The sequence below is a fragment of the Chlorocebus sabaeus genome, chromosome 5, assembly GCF_047675955.1.
Source record: "Chlorocebus sabaeus isolate Y175 chromosome 5, mChlSab1.0.hap1, whole genome shotgun sequence".
In the NCBI taxonomy this organism is placed as follows: domain Eukaryota; kingdom Metazoa; phylum Chordata; class Mammalia; order Primates; family Cercopithecidae; genus Chlorocebus; species Chlorocebus sabaeus.
The window spans coordinates 77,754,727-77,782,397 of NC_132908.1; the positions used below are offsets into that span (position 1 = coordinate 77,754,727).

Consider the following 27,671-nt stretch of genomic DNA (forward strand, 5'->3'; position numbering starts at 1 on the left):
AGGCTGTGGCTGGAGGATCACAAGGTCAAGAGGTCCAGACCACTCTGGCCAACATGGCGAAACTCCGTCTCTACTAAAAATATAAAAATTAGTGGTGGCGGGTGCCTGTAGTCCCAGCTACTCAGGAGGCTAAGGCAGGAGAACGGCATGAATCTGGGAGGCGGAGGTTGCAGTGAGCCGAGATCGTACTACTGCACTCCAACCTGGTGACAGAGCAAGACTCTGTGTCAAAAAATAATAAAATAAAATAACTAAAAAAATATGTAAATAATTTTAAAAATTGCTGAGCGTGGTGGCTCACAACTCCATAACACTTTGGGAGGCTGAGGAGTGACAATCACTTGAGCCCAGGAGTTCGAGACAGCCTGGGCAAAATCACGAAAACAGGCCGGACACAGTGGCTCACGCCTGTAATCTCAGTACTTTGGGAGACCAAGGCAGACAGATCACTCGAGGTCAGGAGTTCAAGACCAGCCTGGCCAACATGGTGAAACCCCATCTCTACTAAAAACACAAAAATTAGCAGGGCACGGTGGTGCATACCTGTAGTCCCAGCTACTCAAGACGCTGAGGCAGGAGCATCATTTGAACCCAGGAGGTGGAGGCTGCAGTGAGCCAAGACTGCGCCACTGCATTCCAGTCTGGTGACAGAGTTAGAATCCATCTCAAAAAAAAAAAAAAAGAAAAAAAGAAAAAATCCCTTTCCCATCCCACTTGCAAGGAAGGGGAGAGGTGTTGGTGAGGCACCAGGCATCCCTGCACCCCAAACCCTGCTCATGAGCTATGAGCATGCTCCTTACCTGCACCACCATGTAGTAGAGGAGGAAGAGGAAGTAGATGAGCTCTGCCGCCACCATGAAGGGGTGCCAGCCGTCGGTGAAGGGGTACAGGCGGAGGCTCTGCAGGGCCACATGCGTAAAGAAGGTGCCTGGGGAGCAAAGCGCGTTCTGCTCACTCGGGGCCACCTGCTCACTCAGAGCCATGGCTTCTGACCAGGAGCCATCAGGTCAGATGACTCAAGCTCAACCCCTTGAGGGCTGGCTGGGGCCAAGGAAAAACCAAAGTTATTTCAGACCCAAAGGACTGAACGTGGACACGTGGTAGACACCGAACACAGCGGAGGCACCAGAAGGGGCGGAGGGGCTGCAGTGGAAGGTCCACCCATCCCCTCGGCATTTGGTGTTGGCCTTTGGGCACAGACACCTCCAGATAAAGCACATCCACCCATATAATGACGATTGACTCCCACTTGGTTCATTTAAAGCCATTTTGGGCCGGGCCCAGTGGCTCATGCCTGTAATCCCAGCACTTTGGGAGGCTGAGGTGGGCAGATCATGAGGTTCGGAGATTGAGACCATCCTGGCTAACGTGGTGAAACCTGTCTCTACTAAAAATACAAAAAATTAGCCGGGCATGGTGGCAGGCACCTGTAGTCCCAGCTACTTGGGAGGCTGAGGCAGGAGAACCGCTTGAACCCAGGAGGCGGAGGTTGCAGTGAGCCGAGATTGCACCACTGCATTCCAGCCTGGGCGACAGAGTGAGACACCATCTTTTTTTTTTAAAAAAAAAAAAAAAAAAAAAAAAAGCCAGGCATGGTGGCTCACGCCTGTAATCCCAGCACTTTGGGAGGCCAAAGCGGGCAGATAACCTGAGGTTAGCAGTTTGAGACCAGCCTGACCAACATGGAGAAACCCCGTCTCTACTGAAAATATAAAACTTAGCCGGGCGTGGTGGCGCATCCCTGTAATCCCAGCTACTCGGGAAGCTGAAGCAACAGAATCTCTTGAACCCAGGAGGTGGAGGCTGCAGTGAGTTCAGATCATGCCATTGCACTCTAGCCTGGGTGACGGAGAAGGACTGCGTCTCAAAAATAATAATAATAATAATAATAATAATAATAATAATAATAATAAAATTTTAAAAAAGATACACAAATAAACCCAAAAGGGATTTGGAAGAAACTATTAGTAATGGAGAATGACAACAGAAATTGAATGCCCTTCACTTTTCACAGTTCTGAATTTAAAAAAAAAAAAAACACACATACACACAGACACACAAATATATATTTCTTTTTTTTTTTTTTTTTGAGATGCAGTCTTGCTCTTGTCACCTGGGCTGCAGTGCAATGGCATGATCTCAGCTCACTGCAACCTCCACCTCCTGGGTTCACATAATTCTCCTGCCTCAGCCTCCCGAGTAGCTGGGATTACAGGTGCCCACCAGCACGCCCAGCTAATTTTTGTATTTTTAGTAGAGACGCGGTTTCGCCATGTTGGCCAGGCTGGTCTTGAACTCCTAACCTGGTGATCTGCCCCCTTCCCTCCACCGGCAATGGCCTCTCAAAGTGCTGGGATTACAGGCATGAGCCACCACTCCCGGCCTATATTACTTTCATAATTAAAAGTGTAATCTAATATTTTCTTAAAGTTTGGTATTCCATGGAGAGGAGGTTGGCTGTTAGGTAAATTGACCATTAGCTGAACAGACTATAAATTGGTTTTTAGTAGATTGTGATCAGCATTTTAAAGGGGGAAAGGAGGCATGAAGAAGAATAAATAGAATAGAACACAACATATGAGAGCCCATCACATGTAGTTTTTTGTTTTTTAAATTTTGTAGAGACCAGGTCTCACCATGATGCCCAGGCTGGTCTTGGACTCCTGGGCTCAAGGAGTCCTCCCACCTTGACCTCCCAAAGTGCTGGGATCATGGGTGCGAGCCACCACGCCCGGCCTCATGGAGTTAAAGTACATGTTATTTGTGAACATTTCATCTTGGTTGCATGTGTGCTAGATTATGATGTAAAACATACTTTGTGCTGTGCGCTGATGTATGGTGAAATATTATATTAGTTGATATGATCTGTTACCAGGTCACATTCTCCCTCGCCCGTCACTGCCAGCTCGCCACCGCCAACCCCAGCAGACTGGGAAGCTCGGGATTAGGCAATGGATAAGTTGCCTTTGGACTCTCAATAAGCTCTTTTAGGATAACTTGGGCAACAGGCCAGAAAGATGGGGAGAATGAGGGTGGAGGACCCTAATGCTTTGCCTTCGGGGACCCCGGGACTCATGGCTGCAAGGATAACCAAGACCCACACCTAGATTCACTAAACAACTATTTGCTCTGGAGCTCTGGCCCTGGGGTGGCTGCACCCAGGTAGGTCAGGAACCCCAGCCCAGGGGAAGGAGTGTCTGTCTTCTGGAGCCCCGCAGAGGGTTCCCAGGCGAGGCTGCCTACCCAGGGCGCTGGTCTCTAGTGTCAGCGTGACAATGCAGAACAGGTTGACGTTGGCATTGTAGACAGTGAACTCCACAAACACAGCTCTGGTCAGGGCGTCCAGCCAGGTGTTGTCAAAGAGATAGCGGAGAATTCTGTGGAAAAGAGTGGCATTGGGGCACTTCTACCCTGCAGGGGCTCCATGTTCCCACAGCCCCTTGACCGAGGCCAGAGCTTCCTGTCTCAACTTCTCCCTCTGCTTCTGCTCTGCTCCCTGGGCCACCAGGCCACCAGGGCTGCTCCTGGGAGTGGTCACATTTTGTAGCCCACGCTGTGATATGGTGGCATCCCTCATCTCCTGTCCATGAGAGCAGAGATTCTCGAAGTGTGGTCCCCACACCAACAGCATCAGCATCACCTGGGAACTTGTTGGAAATACAGATTCTCAGGCCCGCCCTAGACCTGCTGAGTCAGAAACTCTCAGGGGAGCCCAGAATGCGTGTTTTGATGAGCCCGCCAGCATTCAGATGCTTTTTATGGTTTGAGAGCCATGGTGTTAGAAGAATCATAGTTCGGGTGCAGTGGCTCATGTCTGTAATCCCAGCACTTTGGGAGGCCGAGGCGGGTGGATCCCCTGAGGTCAGGAGTTTGAAACCAGCCTGGCCAACATGGTGAAACCCCGTCTCCACTAAAGACACAAAAATACAAAAATTAGCCAGGCATGGCCAGGTGCGGTGGCTCACGCCTGTAATCTCAGCACTTTGGGAGGCCGAGGTGGGTGGATTATCTGAGGTCAGGAGTTCGAGACCAGCCTGATCAACATGGTGAAACCCTATCTCTACTAAAAATACAAAAATTCGCTGGGCATGGTGGCACATGCCTGTAATTCCAACTTCTCAGGAGGCTGAGATGGGAATTGCTTGAACCCAGGAGGCAGAGGTTGCAGTGTATCAAGATCATGCCTCTGCACTCCAGCCTGGGTGACAGTGTGAGACTATCTCATAAAAAGAAAAAAAGGGCCAGGCATGGTGGCTCATGCCTATAATCTCATCACTTTGGGAGGCCGAGGCAGGCAGATCACCTGAGGTCAGGAGTTTGAGACAAGCCTGGCCAACTTGGTAAAACCCTGTCTCTACTAAAAATACAAAAAATTTAGCCAGGCGTGGTGGCACATGCCTGTAATCCCAGCTACTCAGGAGGCTGGGACAGGAGAATTGCTTGAACCTGAGAGGTGGAGGTTGCAGTAAGCCGAGATCACGCCAATGCACTCCAGCCCAGGCAACAGAGCAAGACTCTGTCTCAAAAAAAACAAACAAAACAAACAAACAAACAAAAAAACAAAAAAAGAAGGCCGGGCACGATGGCTCACGCTTGTAATCCAGCAGTGCCAGGCTTTCAAATCTAGGTCTCTTGTGTCAAGGGCATGTTGAGTCAGACTGCATGGACCCTGAGCATCCCTGCACGTTCTTACTGGGTATTCTTGGAATGCAAGACTGTGCTTGTGCTTTAGCCAAGTCACTTCTTAGGGCTGTATTTGCAGTGTGCAACCTTGTGGGATGAGGTGATGCCTTCCTTTGGACAAAGAGCAGTCTTCTTTCTGCTGCTGCAAAAGCATCAAATGCCCCAGGCTCAGTATTGCAGGCACAAGCAGGCATCTTTCATGGCCCTTTGTTGCGAACTGACTCAAACCAATGTAATGTTCTGCTATGACTTTTGCTGTAACAAAATCCTTTGTCTCTGACCCAGGAATCTTGTGTCTTCTGCCAGCATCCATGAAACAGTTAACAGGTTAGCTTGTTGACTTACAACTAGGGTAAAACCTCAGACTTTGCAGAATTCTTGACAGATCCTTAACTACTTCCCTCTTGCCTAACGGTGGACTGCTTTGAGTGGTAGTGAGCTCCCCATCTCTGGACTGGCTCTAGCAGAGGCAACCAGGCTGTGAATGCTAGAGAGAGACTTTCCTTCCAATTCTGAGATGGCTCAGTTCCCAGGTACCTGAAAATACAACCTGTATGATTCTGAATCCTCCAGGCCCTCCCACAAGGACCTGAATGAACTTGGCTCAGCCCTGTTTTGAAGACTACATTCCCCAAGCAGATGTGGACTCTAGCAAAAGACTTTACTCAGCTACAGATGAGTCAAGTCACCCTTACCTTGACGTGCTTTGGCGATCAGTCCCCAAGGGGACCACGTAGCCTCCTCCCCGATACACAGTGAGTTTGCCCCAGATGGGATACCCTCGACGTTGGTCCTGGCTCTGGTACTGCCAAGCATGGGGAAAGCTACTGCCATTACTGAGGGCGGTGGCATTCCAGCCTTCCCCGTAATCTGCCAGGTCTTCAGCATCCAGGGAATATGGCGCACGGCATCCATTGAAAGATGCCTGCAGCTGCTGGGCAAGAGGGCAAGAGCTTTCCCGGACCCTCACTTGACGAATTTGGGCACTGCCAACCAGCTTGGAGTTCCCATCAGTGATAAAGCCTAAAAAGAAAAACCAGGTGGGTAAATCTAGCAGTCAAAACAATCTTAACACATTCCAAGCTTCCTGGCCCAAGGCTAATGTGAACTTCAGCATACCCATTATAGAGACAGCCGAGAGAAGTTTATGGCCAAGTGTAGGCTACATTTATCCAAATAACCTCACCCTCTCTCCAACTGGAAACTACTGTGCGTCCTGCGCAATTCTCTTAGGGAATGGAACCCCACCACCCTATCATCAGTCTGGACACGCCTGTGCCCTTTCTCCTCAATCCTCTATCCCGTGGTTACTACATCCTATCCATCCTACTGTTTCCATGTCTTATGTACCCATACCTTTCTCTCCATCACCACTGTCCCTAGTCCCTGCACCAGCCCTCATCCTGTGTTCTCAGCATCCTAACTTGCCCACTCCCTCCCCCCACCTTTTTTTTTTTTTTTTGAGACAGAGTTTCACTCTTGTTGCCCAGGCTAGAGTGCAATGGCGCGATCTTGACTCACTGCAACCTTCGCCTTCTGGGTTCAAGCGACTCTCCTGCCTCCACCTCCCAAGTAGCTGGGATTACAGGCACATGCCACCACACCGGGCTAATTTTTTGTATTTTTAGTAGAAATGAGGTTTCTCCATGTTGACCAGGCTGGTCTCAAACTCTTGACCTCAGGTGATCCACCCACCTTGGCCTCCCAAAGTGCTGGGATTACAGGTGTGAGCCACTGTGCCCAGCCAACTTGCCCACCCTTTATTCCAACTTCCAGATGCTTCCAGAGTGATCCTTTTATACCACAGATTTATGCCACAGCTTCATGTAGAAATTCAATGGCACCTCATTTCCTCAAGGATGAGATACTCACTCCTGAGATCCTTCACGATGTGGCCTGTTCATCTCTCCTGGTGTGCTTCTCACTGATCCTTAACTCACACCCTACACGAGAGTCACACTCAACACGCTGCGGTTCCAAGAACATGTATTCCATGGCGTGAGAGGCTGGGCTTTTCTCATGTTGTTCATTCTGCCTGGCACACTGTTTTTGCCTAGCTGGTTCAAGCTCTGTTATTACTCACTTAGGAGGTTCTCCACTCTGCATCAGGGGAAGGGAGGTGGAAAGTCCCTGCTTGTTTACACCCAGCCTTCTGAGAGTCTCTCCTTCATAGCATCTGATACTGTGGTTATTGATTGGTTTCCTTCCTTCCTTCCTTCCTTCCTTCCTTCCTTCCTTCCTTCCTTCCTTCCTTCCTTCCTTCCTTCCTTCCTTCCTTCTTCTTCTCCTCCTCCTCCTCCATCTTCTGCTTTTCCTTCTTTCTTTCTTTTTCTCTCTCTCTTTCTCTTTCTTTTTCTTTCTTCTTCCTTCCTTCTCTCCCTCCCTCCTCCCTTCCTTCTTTCCTGTTTCTCTCTCTCTCTCTCTCTCTCTCTCTCTCTCTCTCTCTCTCTCTCTCTCTGTGTCTCTCTTTCTTGACAGAGTTTCACTCTTGTCACCCAGGCTGGAATGCAAGGGCACAATCTCAACTCACTACAATCTCTGCTTCCCAGGTTTAAACGATTCTCCTGCCTCAGCCTCCTGAGTAGCTGGGACTACAGGCGTGCACAAACACACCCGGCTAATTTTGTATTTTTAGTAGAGATGGGGTTTCACCATGTTAGTCAGGATGGTCTGAAACTCCTGACCTCAAATGATCCACCTGTCTCGGCTTCCCAAAGTGCTGGGATTACAGCTGTGAGCCACTCCGCCTGCGGTGTTTAGGTTTTCTTTTCTTTTCTCCTTCCTTCCTTCCTTCCTTCCTTCCTTCCTTCCTTCCTTCCTTCCTTCCTTCCTTCCTTCCCTCCCTCCTTCTTTCCTTCCTTCCCTCCCTCCCTCCCTCCCTCCCTCCTTCCTTCCTTCCTTCCTTCCTTCCTTCCTGTCTTTTTTTTTTCTTTTGAGATGGAGTCTCACTTCTTCACCCAGGCTGGAGTGCAACGTCATGATCTCAGCTCACTGCAACCTCTGCCTCCCAGGTTCAAGCAATTTTCCTGCCCCAACCGCTCAAGTAGCTGAGATTATAGACACGCGACAACACACCCGGCTAATTTTTGTATTTTTAGTAGAGACGGGGTTTCACCAGGTTGGCCAGGCTGGTCTCAAATTCCTGACCTCAAGTGATCTGCCCGCCTCGGCCTCCCAAGTGCTGGGATTACAGGCGTGAGCCATTGCGCCCAGCCTCTCTCTCTCTCTGTTTTGTTGTTGTTGTTGTTGTTGTTTAAGACAGAGTCTTGCTCTGTCTCCCCGGCTGGAGTGCAGTGGCGCAGTTTTGGCTCACTGCAGGCTCTGCCTCCTGGGTTTAAGCAATCCTTCCACCTCAGCCTCCTGAGTTGCTGGGATTACAGACATGAGGCATCACACACGGCTAATTTTTATATTTTTCGTAGAGGCAGGGTCTCGCCATGTTGCCAGGCTGCTCTCGAATTCCTGGCCTCAAGCAATCCTCCCGCCTCAGCCTCCCAAAGGGCTGGGATTACAGGTGTGAGCCACCACACTCGGCCTGGTTTTCTTACGACGCTGATGCTGACAGTGCTCTACGTCTGTTCCTAGCCGGGAGAAGGCACAAGGAGGCTGACACAGCCCCAGGGCTGCAGGACTTACCTGGGGGGTGACCATACAGGTTGCTCACGAGGGTGGTGTTGGCCCACTCGAAGAACTCTCGGAAGCCCAGCACACCTGAGAAGCCCCTGGTGAAGCTGTGCTCGAGGTGTCTGTTGAGGTGGTAGGCGCTGGGGTCCCTCTGCCCATAGGCCACGAGCAATAGCATCCACAGGAAGCCCAGGTATGCTAGGAAGGGAGGCACAGCCCCTGGTCAGGCAGGATCCACGACTCCCACCCAGTCCAGGTCAGGAAATGGAAAGGCTTCCTAGACCAGCCCCTAGCCCCTGTGGTGACAATGGAACCAATCTTTATAGAGGCAGCAGAGAGGGGTAAAGTCACAGACCATGGGATCTCCTGCCTGGGTCCAAATCCCAGCTCTGCCACATCTCATCCAGGCGCCCTTCACAAATGACTCTATTCCTCCATGCCTCGCTCTCGCCATCTATGAAATGGGAATAACAATTCTGTGATGAGGGGATCAGTTAATATTAGAAAGCACTGGCCGGTGTGGTCGCTTGTGCCTGTAATCCCAGCACTTTGGGAGGCCCAGGCGGGTGGATCACTTGAGGCCAGGAGTTCAAGACCAGCCTGGCCAACATAGTGAAACCCTGTTTCTACTAAAAATACAAAAATGAGCTGGGCATTGTGGTGCATGCCTGTAATTCCAGCTACTCAGGAGGCTGAGGCAGAAGAATCGCTTGAACCTGGGAGGCAGTTGTTGCAGTGAGCTGAGATCACGCCACGGCACTCCAGCCTGGGTGGCAGAACAAGACTCCATCCCAAAAAAAAAGAAAAAAAAATAGAAGGCACATAAAGCTGTGTCTGCAGGCCGGGCACTGTGGCTCATGCCTGTAATCCCAGCACTTTGGAAGGCCGAGACTGGTAGATCACCTGAAGTCAGAAGTTCGTGACCAGCCTGGCCAACATGGTGAAACCCCATCTCTACTAAAAATGTAAAAATTAGCCGGGTATGGTGGTACACGCCTGTAGTCCCAGCTACCTGGGAAGCTGAGTCAGGAGAATTGCTCGAACCCAGGAAGCAGAGGTTGCAGTGAGCTGAGATCACGCCATTGCACTCTAGCCTGGACGACAGAGCAAGACTCCGTCTCAAAAAAACCACAAAAAAAAAAAAAAAAAAAAAAAAACAGTGTTTGCTACATTATTTCTTAAATAGCATTTTTTAAAATGGGGCACTTGCCACTTTGCATGGCTAAGAGTATGATGGTGAAGACAAACACATTCCTGCCCCTCATGGTGCTCACCTGTCTTGTTGGAGACAGGTGAGTGTGATGTAGAGGATCTTTTAGGTGCAAATATTTAGCGTGGGAGGCTGGATATCACAATCACATGAGGGATCAGGTTCCTAGTGAACCAGAACCTCTGGTTCCCAGGCCTGGGAATCTGCATTCCAAGACCCTCCCCCTTTCCTCCAACTGTCTCAGAAGACTTGAATGGACGCCAATGAGTAGGACACTGTGGGGGCATGCACTACACGCTCTCTCCAAGGTCCACAGTGGGACTGAATCCCAGCGGCCCACCTAAAACCCACCTGTCAGGCACCCTCTGTCGGCTTCCTTCCCTCTCCACTGCCCTCTCTCCTGCAACCAGTGCTTTCCAGGACCACCTCCCAAATCAGCTACTTGCACCCAAATCTGCTCTGGGAAACCCAGACTCAGAGGCTCCCTGAGGTGTGAAGGCTTTTGACCAGAAGGGCCGGGGAAGCCACACTGCAGACACAGTGCTTAGGCTGAGATTTAAAGAATACGAGGAATTAGGCCAGGCGCGGTGGCTCACACATGTAATCCCAGCACTTTGGGAGGCCAAGGAGGGCAGATCACTTGAGGTCAGGAGTTCAAGATCAGCCTGAGCATCATGGCAAAACCCCATCTCTACCAAGAAAACAAAAATTATCCAGGCATGGTGGTGTGCGTTTGTGGTCCCAGCTGCTCGGGAGGCTGAGGCAGGAGAATCGCTTGAACCTGGGAGGCGGAGGTTACAGTAAGCCGGGATGGTGCCACTGCACTGAAGTCTGAATGACAGAGTAAAACTGTATCACAAAAAATAAAATTAAAAATTAAATAAAAAATTTAAAAATCTTAGGCCAGGTGCGGTGGCTCACGCCTGTAATTCCAGCACTTTGGGAGGGCAAGGCGAGTGGATCACCTGAGGTCGGGAGTTTGAAACTGGCCTGACCAACACGGAGAAACCGCGTCTCTACTAAAAAAAAAAAATACAAAATTAGCTGGGCATGGTGGTGCATGCCTGTACTCCTAGCTACCTGGGAGGCTGAGGCAGGAGAATTGCCTGAACCCAGGAGGCGGAGGTTGCGGTGAGCTGAGATCACGCCATTGCACTCCAGCCCAGGTAACAAGAGAGAAACTCCATCTCAAAACAAACAAAACAAAACAAAATTTAAAAATCTTTAAAAAGGCTGAGCATGGTGGCTCACGCCTGTAATCCCAGCATTTTGGGAGGTCAAGGCAGGCAGATCGCCAGAGGTCAGGAGTTCGAGACCGGCCTGGCCAACATGGTAAAACCCTATCTCTATTAAAAACACAAAATTTAGCTGGGTGTGGTGGTGCACACTTGTAATCCCAGCTGCTCAGGAGGCTGAAGTGAGAGAATGGCTTGAACCCCGGAGGCAGAGGTTGCAGTGAGCCGAGATTGTGCCACTGCCCTCTAGCCTAGGTGACAGAGTGAAACTCTGTCTCCAATAAATAAATAAATAAGAAGACTAAAAGGAATTAGCCAGAAGAAAAGCTGGGGAGGAGGAGTGAGCAGACTCCAGGCCGATGAGATGGAACTGCCCAGGCAGAAGCCTGGGGCGAGGACGGGGTGCAGGTCCCAGGTGCTACAGAAGCCAATGTGAGGACAACGTGGGGCGCTGGAGCCGGCAGCAGGCACTGGAAGCGGGTAGAGCCACAGGAGGGGGTTTGGGTTTTGTCTTAAGGGTCATGAGGGGCCACTGAAGGATTTTAAGAGTAGGGGAGAAGCTGGAGTGTGCAGATATCCAGGGAAACTGAGGCCCAAAAGACGAGCGGGACTTATCAAAAATAGCACCGTAAGGGTGTCTGTCTGTTTCAGGCTGTGCTGAGAGCCAGCGAGTTGGAAGGTTGCCTACCCAGGATTTCTCTGATGAGGGCAAATGCTTTCTGTTCCTTGAGGTGGGTGGTTTTCATCTTCTCAACGGCAGCGGTGAGAGGTGGCTGGTAGACGTCCCTGCTGCTGTTTCTTCGTGCTCGGAACAAGGCATAGGGGTCTGTGGAGGGAAGGACACCAGGACAGCCCCCAGGTGGGCAGAGGACAGGCTCTGCGTTTGCAACCATAAGGCCTCTCTCTCACCCACGGCAATGGGCTCCACGTTCCTCTTCCTCGGGAGTCGTTTCCCACCCTACCCTCCACACCTCCGTCCATGCTTCCCCAGGGCCTAGCGTCCCACGCCTCCTCCGTCTGGAGGATTCTCCACAGGGAGAGCACAGAGGTGTGTTCCCCTCCCTGAAATCCTTCTGGCCCCTGCACTGCCTTCCGCGACCCTCCAAAATGGATGGATTCGAGGATGAGGGTGACAAATATCTCAAAGTCCTGTCATGTCTGTTACCTAGTATCTTCATTTTTTAAAATTTAATTTTAATTTTATTTTTTTATTTTATTATTATTTTTTTTGAGACACATTTTCACTCTGTTGCCCAGGCTGGAGTGCAGGGGCACAATCTCGGCTCACTGCAACCTCCACCTCCCAGGTTCAAACAATTCTCCTGCTCCAGCCTGCCGAGTAGCTGGGATTACAGGTACGTGCCGTCATGCATGGCTAATTTTTGTATTTTTAGTAGAGATGGGGTTTCGGCATGTTTGCCAGTCTGGTCTCGAACTTCTGATCTCAAGTGATCTGCCTGCCTCAGCCTCCCAAAGTGCTGTGATTACAGGCATGAGCCACCGTGTCTAGCCTCATCAATTTAAACTCAATTTTTAAATTTTTATTTATTTTTCACTTTAAGGCCAGGCATGGCGACTCAAGTCTGTAATCCCAGCGTTTTGGGAGGCTAAGGCAGGCAGATCACCTGAGGTCAGGAGTTTGAGACCAGCCTCACCAACACGGTGAAACCCCATCTCTCCTAAAAATACAAAAATTAGCCAGATGTGGTGGCGCACACCTGTAATCCCAGCTACCCAGTAGGCTGAGACAGGAGAATCATTTTAACCCAGGAGGTGGAGGTTGCAGGGAGCTGAGACCATATATACCACTGCACTCCAGCCTGGGTAACAGAGCGAGACTCTGTCTCAAAAAATAAAAAATAAAATAAAGTAAAGTAAAAAAATAAAAATAAAATGTTTTTCATTTTACTTTTTTTGTAGAGACAGGGTCTTGCTGTTTTGCCCAGGCTGGAGTACAGTGGTACAATCACAGCTCACTGCAGCCTTGACCTCCTCGGGCTCAGGCAATCCTCCCACATCAGCCTCTCGAGTAGCTGGGATTGCATGCATGCATCACCATGTCTGGCTATTTTTTGTATTTTTTGTAGAGAAGGGGTTTCCTCATGTTGCCCAGGCTAGTGTCAAACTCCTGAATTCAAGTAATCTGCCCACGTCAGTCTCCCAAAGTGCTGGGATTACAGGCATGAGTCCCTGGGCCTTGCCTCCTGTTCTTTCGAAACAGGCTGGGCACAGTGGCTCATGTCTGTAATCTCAGCACTTTGGGAGGCCGAGGCGGGAGGATCACTTGAGGTCAGAAGTTTGAGACCATCCTGGCCAACATGGCAAAACCCCGTCTTTACTAAAACTACAAAAAATAGCCAGGCACGGTGGTGGGTGCCTGTAAGCCCAGCTACTCGGGAGGCTGAGGCAGGAAAATCGCTTGAACCTGGGAAGTGGAGGTTGTAGTGAGCTGAGATCACGTCACTGCACTCCAGCCTGGGCAACAGAGTGAGACTCCATTATACACACACACACACACACACACACATATCATAAAACAGATCATTCTTCTATGTAAAGCCCTCCCACATCCCAGCCTTGCCCCAGCTCCTATAAAGCCCTGTCAACCTGCTGCCAACCTCCTCTACCCTCATCTCTAACCATTCTCCCCCACCCCCAACTCAACATGCTCCAGACACACAGTCAATGGTTGTTATAAAATGATTGCAATAAAATGACACCACTGTCCCACCTCAGGGCCTTCACAGGTGCTCAGTGTGCAGTCCTTCCCTTCCCCCATTCTCAGCAGAGAGGCTAGGCACCACTGCAGCAGAGAGGCCCGCCCTCTCTTGATCTGCCCCAGCCCTATGTCTCCCCATAATTCACACTTATATGTCTACTTGTGCGTTTACTTGGTTGATGCCATCTCCCCAAATGGCCTGTTCATTCCAAAGGCAGCAACCTATTCCCTGCAATCGATGCTGTATTGGCAGGGACTGGGGTTGGAAGTGGGGATTGACTTTAAATGGGCAAGAACGAACCTTTTGGGGTGACAAAGCTGTTCTAAATGTGAATTGCAGTGATGGTTACATAACCCTATACATTTACTGAAATCAACAAATTCTGCACTTACAATGAGTGAATTTTATGTAAATTATATTCCCAAGCCATCACAAGGCCTGGCCAGCAGCCAGCGCTCCCTGAGGACTTGCCAAAGGGGTGACTGAATGAATATTTAATGGTCTGGAGCCTGGCATCTCTCTGGAGAATTGAGAAGATTTTAATGGACCTCTTGGATCTGCAAATCTAAAACGCTGTCCTGGAATGGAACAATATTGGCTCTGAAGAGGCAGCCGCGCTGCACTGTGAGGCACCTGCATGGCATTTGGTTTGTTTGTTTCTATTTTATTTTCCCTGAAAGTCAAAACCATTGCCTCAATGATTCCACATTGATTCAGTTTTATTTGCATGTTTGTTTTGTCATTATTGTCACCACCCTTGGGAAATTTGGTTCAGAAGTGAGAAGTCAGGCTGGGAGGTTGGGGACTGGCCAGTGGCCTCCTAGAGCAGGGGTCAGTGTCTGTATTCCAACAAACCTCTATTTACAAAAACAGGCAGCAGGCGACATGTGCCCCCCTGGCTGCAGTTTGCAGAGTTTTGTCCTAAAATTCTTAATTTACGGCTACTTTTTGCAGCCCATCTGTAAACCGATTCTCATTTTAGTTTTTGTTCTAAAGCCCAGGGCCCTGAGTCTCAGAGAAGAAAGCTGCTTGCTTGGAATTACACAGAGAAGGACGGCCCATGTGTCCAGTTTGGCCCTAAGGCACGTCTTCTAGGTGGCAGGTCATACTTGGGTGTCAGGGAAAAACGCCAGGGAAGGAAGAAACAAAGATACTTAGGAGACAATGGAGTCACTTTTTTCCCGGCTCTTGTGGGGATGACTCACAAACTGGGGGTGAAAGGCTGATGGGGAACAAAGGTCTGGTGAGCTGGCCCAAGGCTCAGGATCCCCGACAGGCTGCAATCTGCAGGGCTCTCTGAACCTCATCAGGGCCACAGCTAGCCAGACCCTGCCTCCAGTCACTGAGGCACGTTACCTGGGCCCAACAGATGTCCTGGCAGCAGGGCCACACTATCCTCCTCGTCGTCCACTCTCTTCAAGACCAGTGCAAAGAAAGCAGCAAATCCCAGCACCTGAAAAATACCCAGGGAGATCCTCAAGCCCACAATGGTGATTCTCAACCCCTCATCTGCAAGTGCGCAGGGCTTGGGGCCATGTTTGTGTGTCGGGGAGGGCCCTGCACTTTGGGGGAATGCAGCTCCCTTCTGCAGAGACGAGAGGTGATCATGAAGCTGGAGCGCAAGGCCTTGGCTCCCAGACCAGACGGGGGACTGGTCAGTCCTAGAACTCCCCTGAGCCTTCCCACCTGCTGCTGCTCACCTGCCTGAGGGGTCTCTGATCTCTCTGCAAGGAGAATTGCTCTCCCCCTGGGCTTCACCTGCTCCTTCCCTTTCCTCCAATATTAAGTAATGTGCGCAGGTGCATGGTCTCAGCTGCAAGGCCTCAGCCACGTGATCCCTGCATCTGCTCTGCACAAACACGGGAGGATCCTGTGGTTCGGTTGGGGAACAGAAAAGCTCAGGATGCACCCCTGTTTTTAGCAGCCTGCGAACCTAGTGCTGAAGGTAGGTGTTGGACGTTTTTTGAGTCTTATGATAAAGGCTGTTCAGGGAAGAATGGGGGACCAGCGGGGATTTGACAACGTCCCAAAAGGGTAAAGATTAACTTTGTGTTTTTTTTTTTTTTTTGAGATGGATTCTTGCTCTGCTGCCCTGGCTGGAGTGCAATGGCACGATCTAGGCTCACTGCAACCTCCGCCTCCCGGGTTTAAGCGATTCTCCTGCCTCAGCCTCCCTAGTGGCTGGGATTACAGGCACCCACCACCACGCTTGACTAATTTTGTAATTTCTTTCTTTCTTTTTTTTTTTTTGAGATGCAGTTTCACTCTTGTTGCCCAGGCTGGAGTGCAATGGTGCGATCTCAGCTCACTGCAACCTCTGCCTCCCAGGTTCAAGTGATTCTCCTGCCTCAGCCTCCTGAGTAGCTGGGATTACAGGCATGCACCACCACACCTGGCTAACTTTGTATTTTTAGTACAGACAGGGTTTCTCCATGTTGGTCAGGTTGGTCTTGAACTCCTGACCTCAGGTGATCCACCCACCTCGGCCTCCCAAAGTGCTGGGATTACAGGCGTGAGCCACCACGCCCGACCAAGATTCGTTTTAAGTATCTCCTTCTTTCTGTGGCTTCCCCTACACCCCAACCCAGTATCTCTTCCCCCAGGGGTTCCCCAGGGATTGCCCACTGCCCGACTCTTTCCAAGGGAAACCGTGCCCCTGGCCTCCTCTGCTCCATGCCTGGATTTAGGATTTCTTTCTTTCTTTCTTTTTTCTTTCCACCATACCAGGCTGACAGATCTCCAGGAGCTGGTCTCATGGGAGTTGCCTGACCAAGGATTTTTTTTTCTTTTTTCTTTTTTTTTTTTATTTGAAACAGGGTCTTGCTCTGTCGCCCAGGCTGGAGTTCAGTGGCGCAATCACAGCTCACTGCAGCCCGAAACTCCTGGTCTCAAGCGATTCTACCACCTCAGCCTCCCAAAGTACTAGGATTACAGGTGTTGAGCCACCATGCCGAGCCAGAATTTCTTCAACTTTAACATGTTCTTTTGTGTAATTTTACATCTCAGGAATCGGAGTGTAGCTTCTAACTGAGGCACATATATAATGACTTGGTGTTTTTTCCAAAGGGAAAGTTCCTTTGAATTGCTGTCTTTTCCTTGCAAGCAGACTCAGAAAAAGAAAGAGAAAAAAAAAAAAAAATGAATAACTAACTACATAAATTGTTGTTGTCTTGTCTCAAGATCAAATGGATCTTAACATTGAGGAAATAGGGTCTTATTTATATGTATACATGTGGTCTAGGGCAAGGGTAGCCTAGGGTAATATGAAAGGGTTATTTTTCCTGCCCTGGGCCTGCACAGAGGGGGGGCTCCAGGTTCATTTGTTGAATATATAAATACAGGAATGGAAGCCCAGGGACAAGACTGCTGGTGAGAGGGAAAGGATGGGTGAAGAGGAGGAGGGCAGGTGCCTGGGGCAGGGTCCTGACCTTCAGGGGCTGGGTGACGAACACGCTCTCCACGAAGGAGACGGCTATGGAGATGAGCCACCTGAGGGAGCTGGCCCTCCCGTAGTGCAGGCCGTACAGCATGGTGAAGAAGGCTGCCACGCCACTGGTGGCCGCCACCAGGAGCCAGCCCACCAGGATGCACCACCAGGGCAGGCCTTGAGGGGGTTTGCTGACTCGTAGAGCGCTGCAAAGGAGGTGGACGTACATAGTTAGGGTGGCCACACCCCCAGGCAAGCTCAAGGTCACACCCCATACTACCCCCATCAGCATGACCTTGGCCAAGTTCCTGGACCTCTCAGACCCTCTGTTTCCTTCTCTAATCTATACCTATCTCAAAGGGCTATGCCATAGTCTATGGAGTAAAAGCAGTTACATTTATTCAGTGCTTAGTAGGGGCAAGTCCCCGCACTAAAGGCTATACACAGATTTGCTCTGTTATTGCTCAGGGCAAGCCTAACCATATTATTTTGTTTTAAGTTTTTATTAAGAAAATTTCCTGGCTGGGCGCACTGGCTCATGTTTGTAATCCCAGCACGTTGGGAGGCCAAGTAGGGCGGATCACAAGGTCAGGAGTTCGAGACCAGCCTGGCCAACATGGCGAAACCCCGTCTCTACTAAAAATACAAAAACTAGCTGGGCGTGGTGGTGGGCACCTGTAGTCCCAGCTACTTGGGAGGCTGAGGCAGGAGAATTGCTTGAACCTGGGAGGCAGAGGTTGCAGTGAGCTGAGATCTTGCCATTGCAATCCAGCCCGGGTGACTAGAGCAAAACTCTGTCTCAAAAAAAAAAAAAAAAGAAAGAAAGAAAGAAAAAAAAATTTCTCATCATACAAAAATTAGTGAGCACAGTGAACACCCAGGTGCTTACTAGCTGGCAACTGCCATCACCCCTTGTCATACTTATTTCATTGGCCCCCCTGCCCTGTTTTGTTTTTGTTTTTGGCTGGAAAATTTCAACATAAATTCCAGACATAATACAAAATAATTCCTAATCACTTCAGAATGCATCTCAAAAGTGGCCATTTTTGCCAGGCGTGGTGGCTCACGCCTGTAATCCCAGCACTTTGGGAGGCTGAGGCAGGTGGATCACTTGAGGTCAGGAGTTCGAGACCAGCCTGGCCAAAGCGGTGAAACCCCATCTCTACTAAAAGTACAAACTTTAGTTGGGGATGGTGGTGTGCGCCTGTAATCCCAGGTACTCAGGGGGGCTGAGGCAGGAGAATTGCTTGAACCCGAGGGGCAGAGGTTGCAGTGAGCCGAGATCACGCAATTGCTTCTAGCCTGGGTGACAGAGCAAGACTCTGTCTCCAAAAAAAAAAAAGCCATTTTCTTACTGAATTATGATGCTGTTTTCACACAACAAAATTAACAGTAATTTTTATTTTTATTTTTATTTTTTGAGACAGAGTCTTGCTCTGTCACCCAGGCTGGAGTGCAGTGGCAGGATCTCGGCTCACTGCAAGCTCCGCCTCCCGGGTTCACGCCATTCTCCTGCCTCAGCCTCCGGAGTAGCTGGGACTACAGGCGCCCGCCACCATGCCCAGCTAGTTTTTTTTTTTTGTATTTTTTTTTTTTAGTAGAGACAGGGTTTCACAGTGTTAGCCAGGATGGTCTCGATCTCGTGACCTCGTGATCCGCCCGTCTCGGCCTCCCAAAGTGCTGGGATTACAGGTTTGAGCCACCACGCCCGGCCAACAGTAATTTTTAAATGTCATCTAGTAACCTGTTTGTATTCAAAGTTCACTGGTTATCTTAAAAAATGCATTTTAAGTTTGAATCAAGAGATAGGCATTATCATTCCCATTTTACAGATGAGGAAACTAAGTCTGAGAAGTTGAGGAGCTGGTCCAAGAGTGAAGTGCACAGATAGGAAATAGCCCGTATGAACACTGCTGTAACTGTAAAGTGTGGTACAAAGGGCCCTGAGTGCCTTCCAGCAAATAGCCCTGTTCAAACCCGGCCTCCCTGAATGTGTGCAGGAATCCTGCATTGTTTCTGCCTGGGGACGTCTGGGTGGACATCCTTCCAAGGTTGTTCAGAATGCCCTTTCCAGAGGGCCCCAGGCTGGGGCAGGCAGGCACCCACTTGGCACCCAGGGAAGTGGATTACCTGGCATGTGCAGGGGCCCAGGTGCCCGGCTGTACCCCCAGGCAGCCCTTCAGGGTCTGCAGCTGCCTGAGGGCCCGGGCATGGCTGTGGTGCTGAGGGAAGCCTCGGGGCCCCACCAGCCGCAGCCCTTGCTCCACGTGTTCCAGCTGAAGGTACAGACACTGCCTGTAGGTGCTGTCCTTCCAGGGGCCACTCCATGCCACCTTGGGCTTAGGACACTGCGTTTTCTCTGGAGGACAAAGGAGAAAGCAATCAGCTCGTGCTGAGTCAAGAGCAAACCAGCTGCAATACAAACAACAGCTAGGTGTGGCAGCATGTGCAAGTGGGCCCGGCTACTCAGGAGGCTGAGGCAGGAGGATCGCTGGAGCCCAGGAGGTTGAGGCTGGGTATTAAAAATGGTAGTAAAAAAAAAGTGAGCTATGATGGCACCACTTCACTCCAGCCTGTGCAACAAAGCCAGACCCTGCCTCTCAACAAAACAAACACACCTCCCGCCACAAAACGCAACAGTAACAGTACCAGCTTCTGAGTATGAAATACTTGCTACGTGCCAAGCCCTGAGAAATCCGAGGTTCAGAGAGACGGAGTAAGGTTTTAGGGTCACACAGCCAGTTAGGATTTGATGTTTCTCTTTTAGATTTTTTATCAGAGACATTCTGAAAATTTCCCTACACATCAAGAGAACAGAGGAGAATCTCATACTCATCACTCCAGCTACAACAATGACCAACATTTGGCCAATCTTGGTCATCTCTTTTCTTCCCCTGGGTTGTTTTTTTTTTTTTTTTTTTGCAATGAAGTCTCGCTCTGTCTCCCCAGCTGGAGTGTGGCAGTGTTACCTCAGCTCACTGCAACCTCCGCTTCCCGGCTTCAAGAGGCAATTCTCTTGCCTCAGCCTCCTGAGTAGCTGGGACTACAGGCGCCCGCCACCACACCTGGCTAATTTTTATATTTTTAGTAGAGATGGGGTTTCACCACATTTCTAAATTCCTGACCTCAGGTGATCTGCCCACCCCGGCCTCCCAAAGTGCTGGGATTACAGGCGTGATCCACAGTGCCCGTCCTCACCCCTCCACTCCCCCACCCCCCAGGCCCAGAGCATTTTAAAGCAAATACTTTAATATGGTAAGACTATCGTCCATGTTCCAGAGAACATTTCCATCAGTGTAGAAAGTTCTGTCGTGTGGCACTGCTCTAAATGGGAGGATGGACAGGAAAGAGGCAGGAAGGGAACAAAGAGACTAGTTGAAACTGGAATAATATGCCATGCATCCATTTGTTTAGTGAAAACAAAACAATGTTACTGGGTTCTAGCTGGATATTATTGCCAAAAGCTCTGAATTTGAGATCTGTTATCTCTGCCAAACAGATTAAAGAGTGTTAGAGAGGCATTAAAGACACAGTCACACAAAACTGAGACTTTCTCCCTTTTTTTTAGAGCTAGGGTCTTGCTCTGTCACCCAAGCTGGGGTGCAGTGACACTTGTAACCTCAAACCAGCTCGCTGTAACCTCCAACTCCTGGGATCAAGGGATCCTCCCACCTCAGCCTTCCAAATAGCTGGGACTACAGGTGCCCATTGAGATGGAGTCTTGCTCTGTTGCCCAGGCTAGAGTGCAATGCTGCGATCTTGGCTCACTGCAACCTCCGTCTCCTGGGTTCAAGTGATTCTTCTGCCTCAACCTCCCAAGTAGCTGGGATTACAAACGTGCACCATCACGCCCAGCTAATTTTTGTATTTTAGTAGAGATGAGGTTTCACCATGTTGGGCAGGCTGGTCTCGAACTCCTGACCTCAAGTGATCTGCCCACCTTGGTCTCCCAAAGTGCTGGGGATACAGGCATGAGCCACCGTGCTTGGCTAACACGTGGTTAATTTTTAAACTTTTTGTAGAGACACGTCTCCCTGTGTTGCCAAGGCCGGTCTCAAATTCCTGGCCTCAAGCAATCCGCCCGCCTCAGCCTCCTAAAGTGCTGGGATTAGAGGCATGAGCCAGTGCTCCCAGCCCTTGACTTAATTAGGAGGACTGAAAACGAATAGAGAAAGGAATAACTTTTCCAGTCTGCAATTCCATGTTCTTTAATAGTTTTTGCTGCCCCGTCCATGGTCATGTGTCCTGCCCCACACATTCAGGCACCGATCGAGTTCAGCTTTGCACCCTAGCACTCTACAGAAGAAGGCACCGAGGTGTCAAGAATGGAGGTCACCTGTCCATGGCCACACAACTGGCTAGTGGCCCCTTTGCTGTGTCTCTACCCAGCTCTAAAATGCGGCTTCTCTCGGCACAGACATGTCCAGGGCTTACCTTTCATTTGTGATGACCCCAGAGTGAGTGTTACGGGGTCCTGTCTCATTTTGGCTTCCTCCCAGAACACCTGCCCTGATGTGTTCTGTGGACAAATGACATCTTCCACCAAGGCCAGGAGACTGTTGATGTCCATCAAGTTCACTGAGTCCCAGCCCGAGGAGGGGGATGGCAGCTTGAGGGCTTTGAAGAGGGAGCTGACAATCCTTGACACATCCTGGTGGGGAAAGGGGTCACGAGCCAAGGTGAGGGGTGCAGCACAGGGGTCAAAAGCACACGGTCTGGGCCTGGCAACCGGTGTAGGGAGCCCTGCTCTGCCCACTGAGATGTGAGAGTGACCTCCCTGAGCTTCCATTTGTCAGCTCTTAAATCCCTCTTCTACGGTTTGAACTCATTCCAGGCTGTACTCCAAAGCGGGGCAGACAGTAGGTGCTCAATGAAAGCTTACTGAATGCATGAGTGCAGAGCGGGAAGTTCTGTCCATGGGCTTCCAGCCAGGGAGTCTACCATGAAGGCATAATTCTTTGCACATAGTAGATACTCAAAAAGTGTGTGTGTGTATGCGTGTGTGCACATGTGTATGTACGTGTCTGTGTGTCTGTGTGTGTGTGCATGTATGCATATGTGCACCTGTGTGTGTGTCTGTGCATGTGTGTACAGATGCATGGGTGCATGCATGTTGGATGTGTATGTGTGTTTTCAGTTGATGAATTTTGGCATCTCATGCTGCCAGGCAACACAGGGCTGCTGGGCCTCAAGCCCCAGGCCTCACCCCGACTTCCGCTGAGGCTAGAGCACCCCCCACACTAGCTGAGGTTGAGGACCTGCCTTGGTCACTGCCTCAGGTGTCAGAAGGCTGTCCTCCATGGGCTGTGGGGAGGGAGTCAGGTTGGGGGACCCCTGGTCCCGTTTCTCAGTGTTCTGCTCCTTAGCGACCCGGGGACGGGTGTTCCGAAAGATCTGAACAATCAGGAGGTTGATGGGGAACATGAGGATAGAGCTCTCCAGGCCAATCATCACCTCCTGCCAGGTGAATTCAATTTTACCTGGGGAAAGGGAAGGAAGGGGTCAAAGGCAGAGGCCACCGCCCAGAGCCCGGTCCCATCTGCCCTTTGTGGAAGGTGGCTGTGCAGTGAAGGGTTAACCCTGCCCAACGCCAGGGAGGTCACCACTCAGCCCTTGGAAGGTCCTGACGGCTAAGAATGTCTTTGTTTCCCTGGGGTCTTGGGCCACACCGGATGGTTTGTGCTAATGATGAGATTTATGGTGGGGGCCTAGACCATATGGTGTCAGCTTGACCTCTAGAGGGGCTGGAGGTGAAGGCCAGCCATGTGGGTGTCAGTCATGCCTATATGTTGGAGCCCCAGTAAAAGTTCCGAATAGTGGTTGGGCATGGCGGCTCATGCCTGTAATCCCAGCACTTTGGGAGGCCGGGGTGGGTGGATTAACTGAGGGCAGGAGTTTGAGACCAGCCTGGCCAACATGGTGAAACCCCGTCTCTATTAAAAATACAAAAATTGGCCGGGCACGGTGGCTCAAGCCTGTAATCCCAGCACTTTGGGAGGCCAAGACGGGCGGATCATGAGGTCAGGAGATCGAGACCATCCTGGCTAACACAGTGAAACCCCGTCTCTACTAAAAAATACAAAAAAATAGCCAGGCGAGGTTGCAGGCGCCTGTAGTCCCAGCTACTTGGGAAGCTGAGGCAGAATGGTGTGAACCCGGAGGCGGAGCTTGCAGTGAGCTGAGATCCGGCCATTGCACTCCAGCCCGGGCGGCAAAGCGAGACTCCGTCTCAAAAAACAAAAAAAAAAAACAAAAAAAAACCCCAAAAATTAGCTGGGCATGGTGGTGGGCTCCTGTAATCCCAGCTACTCGGGAGGCTGAGGCAGGAGAATTGCTTGAACTCGGGAGGCGGAGGTTGCAGTGAGCCGAGATTGTACCACTGCCTTCCAGCTTGGATGACAAGAGCAAAACTCTGTCTCAAAAAAAAAAAAAAAAAAAATTCTGAATCGCAAGGCTGGAGTGAGTCCCCCTGGTTGGCAATACTCCATGTGCACTGTCACACATCGTCAGGAGAAGTCAGCACCATCCACAACGCCACTGGGAGAGGATGCTGGAAGCTATGTGCCTGGTCTCTCCTGGCCCCTGTTCCATGTGTCCCTTCCCTTTGCTGGTTTTAATCTGTATCCTTTCTGTGTTTTTGTTTGTTTGTTTGTTTTGTTTTGTTTTTGAGATAGAGTTTTGCATTTTTTTGCCCAGGCTGGAGTTCAATGGCGAGATCTCAGCTCACTGCAATCTCTGCCTCCCAGGTTTAAGTGATTTTCCTGCCTCAGCCTCCTGAATAGCTGGAACCACAGGTGTGCGCCACCACACCTGGCTAATTTTGTATTTTTAGTGGAGACGGGGTTTCACCATGTTGGCCAGGCTGGTCTCAAACTCCTGACCTCAGTTGATTCACCTGCCTTGGCCTCCCAGAGTGCTGGGATTACAGGTGAGAGCTACTGCACCCAGCTGTATCCTTTCGCTGCCTGTCCAGTAAACCATAACTGTAAGGATGATGGGTTCTTTTGTTTTGTTTTTTTTTTTTTTTTGAGACGGAGTCTCGCTCTGTCGCCCAGGCTGGAGTACAGTGGTGGGATCCCAGCTCACTGCAAGCTCCGCCTCCCGGGTTTACGCCATTCTTCTGCCTCAGCCTCCCGAGTAGCTGGGACTACAGGCACCCGCCACCTCACCCGGCTAGTTTTTTGTATGTTTTTTAGTAGAGACGGGGTTTCACTGTGTTAGCCAGGATGGTCTCGATCTCCTGACCTTGTGATCCGCCCATCTCGGCCTCCCAAAGTGCTGGGATTACAGACTTGAGCCACCGCGCCTGGCCAAGGACGATGGATTCTGTGAGTCCTGCTAGTGGATCACTGAACTGGAGGGTGGTCTTGGGGACTCTGGAATGGCAGTGGCATTGCTGGAGCAGTGAAGGCTCAGGTCCACCAGCCACTAGCCCTGACCTCCGTGACACTGGGAATTACCCAAGTCCATCTTTTGCTCAGCCGGGTCCTTGGGGACCCCCCAGAACATGATGCTGGTCAGCATGGTGCACAGCAGCAGGGAGAAGCAGCAGGACACCCTCTGGAAGCGGGTGAAGCTGCTGCGAGCACAGCGGCTGAAGATGGAATACCAGATGTGTCCATCCTGGAAGCCCGCGGAAGTCTTCATGAAAAACAGGTGGCTGCAGGCAGGCAGGGAGAGAGGGACAGGCGTTTAGGGAGACAGGAATGGGGGAAACTGGTCTCTGTGGCTCATTCTTGGGATGAGAAGGAGGAAGAGAGGCAGAGATTTGTTTCTAAGATTATTCAAACTTTTTTTTTTTTTTTTTTTGAGATGGTGTCTTGCTCTGTCGCCCAGGCTGGAGTGCAATGGCGTGGTCTCGGCTCATTGCAACCTCTGCCTCCCAGATTCAAGCGATTCTCCTGCCTCAGCCTCCCAGGTAGCTGGGATTACAGGTGCCCACCACCACGCCTGGCTAATTTTTGTATTTTTAGTAGAGACAGGATTTCTCCATATTGGTCAGACTGGTCTTGCACTCCTGACCTCAAGTGACCTGCCTGCCTTGGCCTCCCAAAGTACTGGGATTACAGGTGTGAGCCACCACACCTGGCCACATTTTTTTTAGATGGAGTCTTGCTCTGTCGCCAGGCAGGAGTGCAGTGGCATGGTCTTGGCTCACTGCAACCTCTGCCTCCAGGGTTCAAGCGATTCTCCTGCCTCATCCTCCCGAGTATCTGGGACTACAGGTGTGTGCCACCATACCCAGCTAATTTATTTTATTTTATTTTATTTTTGTATTTTTAGTAGAGACAGGGTATCTACTACTATGTTGGCCAGGATGGTCTTGATCTCTTGACCTCATGATCCGCCCACCTCAGCCTCCCAAAGTCCTGGTATTACAGGCATGTGCCACTGAGCCTGGCCCCCTGGTTTTTTTTTTTTTTTTTTTTTGGTAGAAGAAACACAGCATCATAGCAGCATCACTTAGGGTTAACAAGGAAGGCTCTGGAAGTTAGATTAGAATCCCAGACAGCCCTCTTCCCAGCTGTGTGACCTCAGGCAAGTTACTTTGTTTTTTCTACCTTAGATGACTTGTCTATAAATTAGGGCAAGTAATAACAGAAGCTACCTCACTGGATTGTTGAAAGGATTAAAAGTGATAATTTTGTGAAGCATTCAATCAGTGTTAGCATTGTTATTTTTGCTATAATTTTTATATAATAATATAGCTAAAATACTATTAGTTTTGTTACAGTTAGATCATTGGAGTACAGTGGTTAAAAATCCCAGGCATGACAGAGTGCAGTGGCTTATGTCTGCAATCCCAGGACTTTAGCAGGGCAAGGAGAGAGGGTTGTTTGTGGTCAGGAGTTTGAGAATAGCCTGGCCAATGTGGTGAAACCATCTCTAATAAAAGTACAAAAATTAGCCAGGCATGGTGGCATGTGCCTGTAATCTCAGCTACTTGAGTGGCCGAAGCAGGAGAATTGCTTGAACTCAGGAGGCAGAGGTCACAGTGAGCCAATATTGTGCTACTGTACTCCAGCCTGGGTGACAGAGTAAGACTCTGTTAAAAAAAAAAAAAAAAAAAAAAAAAAAAAAAAAAAAAAAAATCCCAGGCACAGCCAAGCACAGTGGCTCACGACTGTAACCCCAAAACTTTGGGAGGCTGATACAGGAGGATCCCTTGAGCCCAGGAGTTTGAGACCAGTCTGGGCAATATGGTGAAACCCCATCTCTACAAAAACAGTTGGGCATGGTGGTATATTTCTATAGTTCCAGCTACTCAGGAGGCTGAGGTGGGGGGAACTCTTGACCCCAGAAGGCCGAGACCAGCCTAGGCAACATAGCAAGGACTCGTCTCTACTTAAAAAAAAAGAAAAAAAAAGCGAGGCGCTGTGGTGCATGCCTGTAGTCCCAGCTGCTCGAGAGGCCGAGGTGAGAGGATCGCTTGATCCAGGGGGGTTGAGGTTGCAGTGAGCTGTGATCGTGCCACTGCACTCCAGCCTGGGTAGTGGAACGAGACCTTATCTCAAAAATAAAGAAAAGAAAAATAAAGGAAAATAAAGTACCTGAATTGTTTTCTGTCCTGCTCCGTGGCCACAGGAAACACCTTGTCAAGGACACAATCTCCAACATTGATGGACAGCCACGAGTTGCAGAGGAAATACCACTTCCGGTCCATCGCCAGGTCATAGACCAGCACCCGGCTCACATACCTGGATAAGGGACCCATGGTTTTTAGGATAAGGTGGAGCAGGGGAGGAGGCTTCCTTGGACATCACCAAGGTAACAGCTTTGCAAACATGAACCCAAAGAACAAGAGCTCCTCAAAAAAAGAAACCATATTTTTCTTTGTTCTTGGTGCCTTAATCAAAATTGGCCTCGCATGAGGAGTTCAGCTACTGTAGAGAGCCAACTCTGGGAAGCTGCCATGTTTCCACAAAGACGCTGCAAAAGGGTGCATTTGGAGACCATTAACCTGTACACATGGCACCAAGCTCAGGGCCAGCATCCAGGCATGAGCAAGTAAAGCCAAATTGTCTAAAGTGTATGTATGTATGTGTTCAGGCAGGTGCAGGCTGGAGTATGCAGAACATGTCCTCTCTGGCATTTCTTTCTTTTTTTAAATTTTAGACACAATCTGGCTCTGTCACCCAGGCTGGAGTGCAATGCAGTGATCTCGGCTCACCATAACTTCCACCTCCCAGGTTCAAGTGATTCTCCTGCCTCAGCCTCCCAGATAGCTGGGATTACAGTTATACACCACCACACCCGGCTAATTTTGTATTTTTAGTAGAGATGGGGTTTCTCCATGTTGGTCATGCTAGTGTCAAACTCCTGACCAAAGGTGATCCACTCACCTCGGCCTCCCAAAGTGCTGGGATTATAGGCGTGAGCCACCGTGCCCAGCCTCATCTCTTGCGTTTCTAACCAAAGAACCACCATCTATCTTGGGCTGAGGACTTTGTGGGTATCATCAAACCTGATTTAGGTCTTTGAGGTATGGGGAAGAATTGACATTATCTTGCCTATCCTGTGATGTCAGATCGAGCAGCAGTTTTGCCTGTTGTTATATAGCCAACAAGAACAGCAATGATGGCTGGGCATAGTGACTCACATCTGTCATCCCAGCACTCTGGGAGGCCAAGGCGGGCTGATCACTTGAGGTCAAGAGTTCGAAACCAGCCTGGCCAACATGGGGAAACCTCATCTCTACTAAAAATACAAAAATAAATAAAAATTAGCTGGGCATGGTGGCGCATGCCTGTAATCCCAGCTACTCGGGAGGC

The 27,671-nt window shown here is 50.0% G+C and overlaps 1 protein-coding gene across 1 annotated transcript in view; it reads right to left on the reverse strand.

Annotated features, from left to right (window-relative positions):
• The window catches only part of LOC103233544 (polycystin-1-like protein 2), a 107,710-nt gene that overhangs the window by 13,362 nt on the left and 66,677 nt on the right, over positions 1-27,671 (reverse strand). The window contains exons 27-38 of the mRNA XM_038008226.2: positions 26,451-26,597; positions 24,360-24,559; positions 22,162-22,379; positions 21,334-21,550; positions 19,030-19,258; positions 16,901-17,105; positions 14,829-14,925; positions 11,441-11,578; positions 8,320-8,505; positions 5,379-5,706; positions 3,244-3,377; positions 801-928 (exon numbers count right to left, since the gene is read on the reverse strand). Coding sequence (XP_037864154.2) covers positions 801-928; positions 3,244-3,377; positions 5,379-5,706; positions 8,320-8,505; positions 11,441-11,578; positions 14,829-14,925; positions 16,901-17,105; positions 19,030-19,258; positions 21,334-21,550; positions 22,162-22,379; positions 24,360-24,559; positions 26,451-26,597 — 2,227 coding nt within the window. The remainder of the gene's footprint in view (positions 1-800; positions 929-3,243; positions 3,378-5,378; positions 5,707-8,319; positions 8,506-11,440; positions 11,579-14,828; positions 14,926-16,900; positions 17,106-19,029; positions 19,259-21,333; positions 21,551-22,161; positions 22,380-24,359; positions 24,560-26,450; positions 26,598-27,671) is intronic.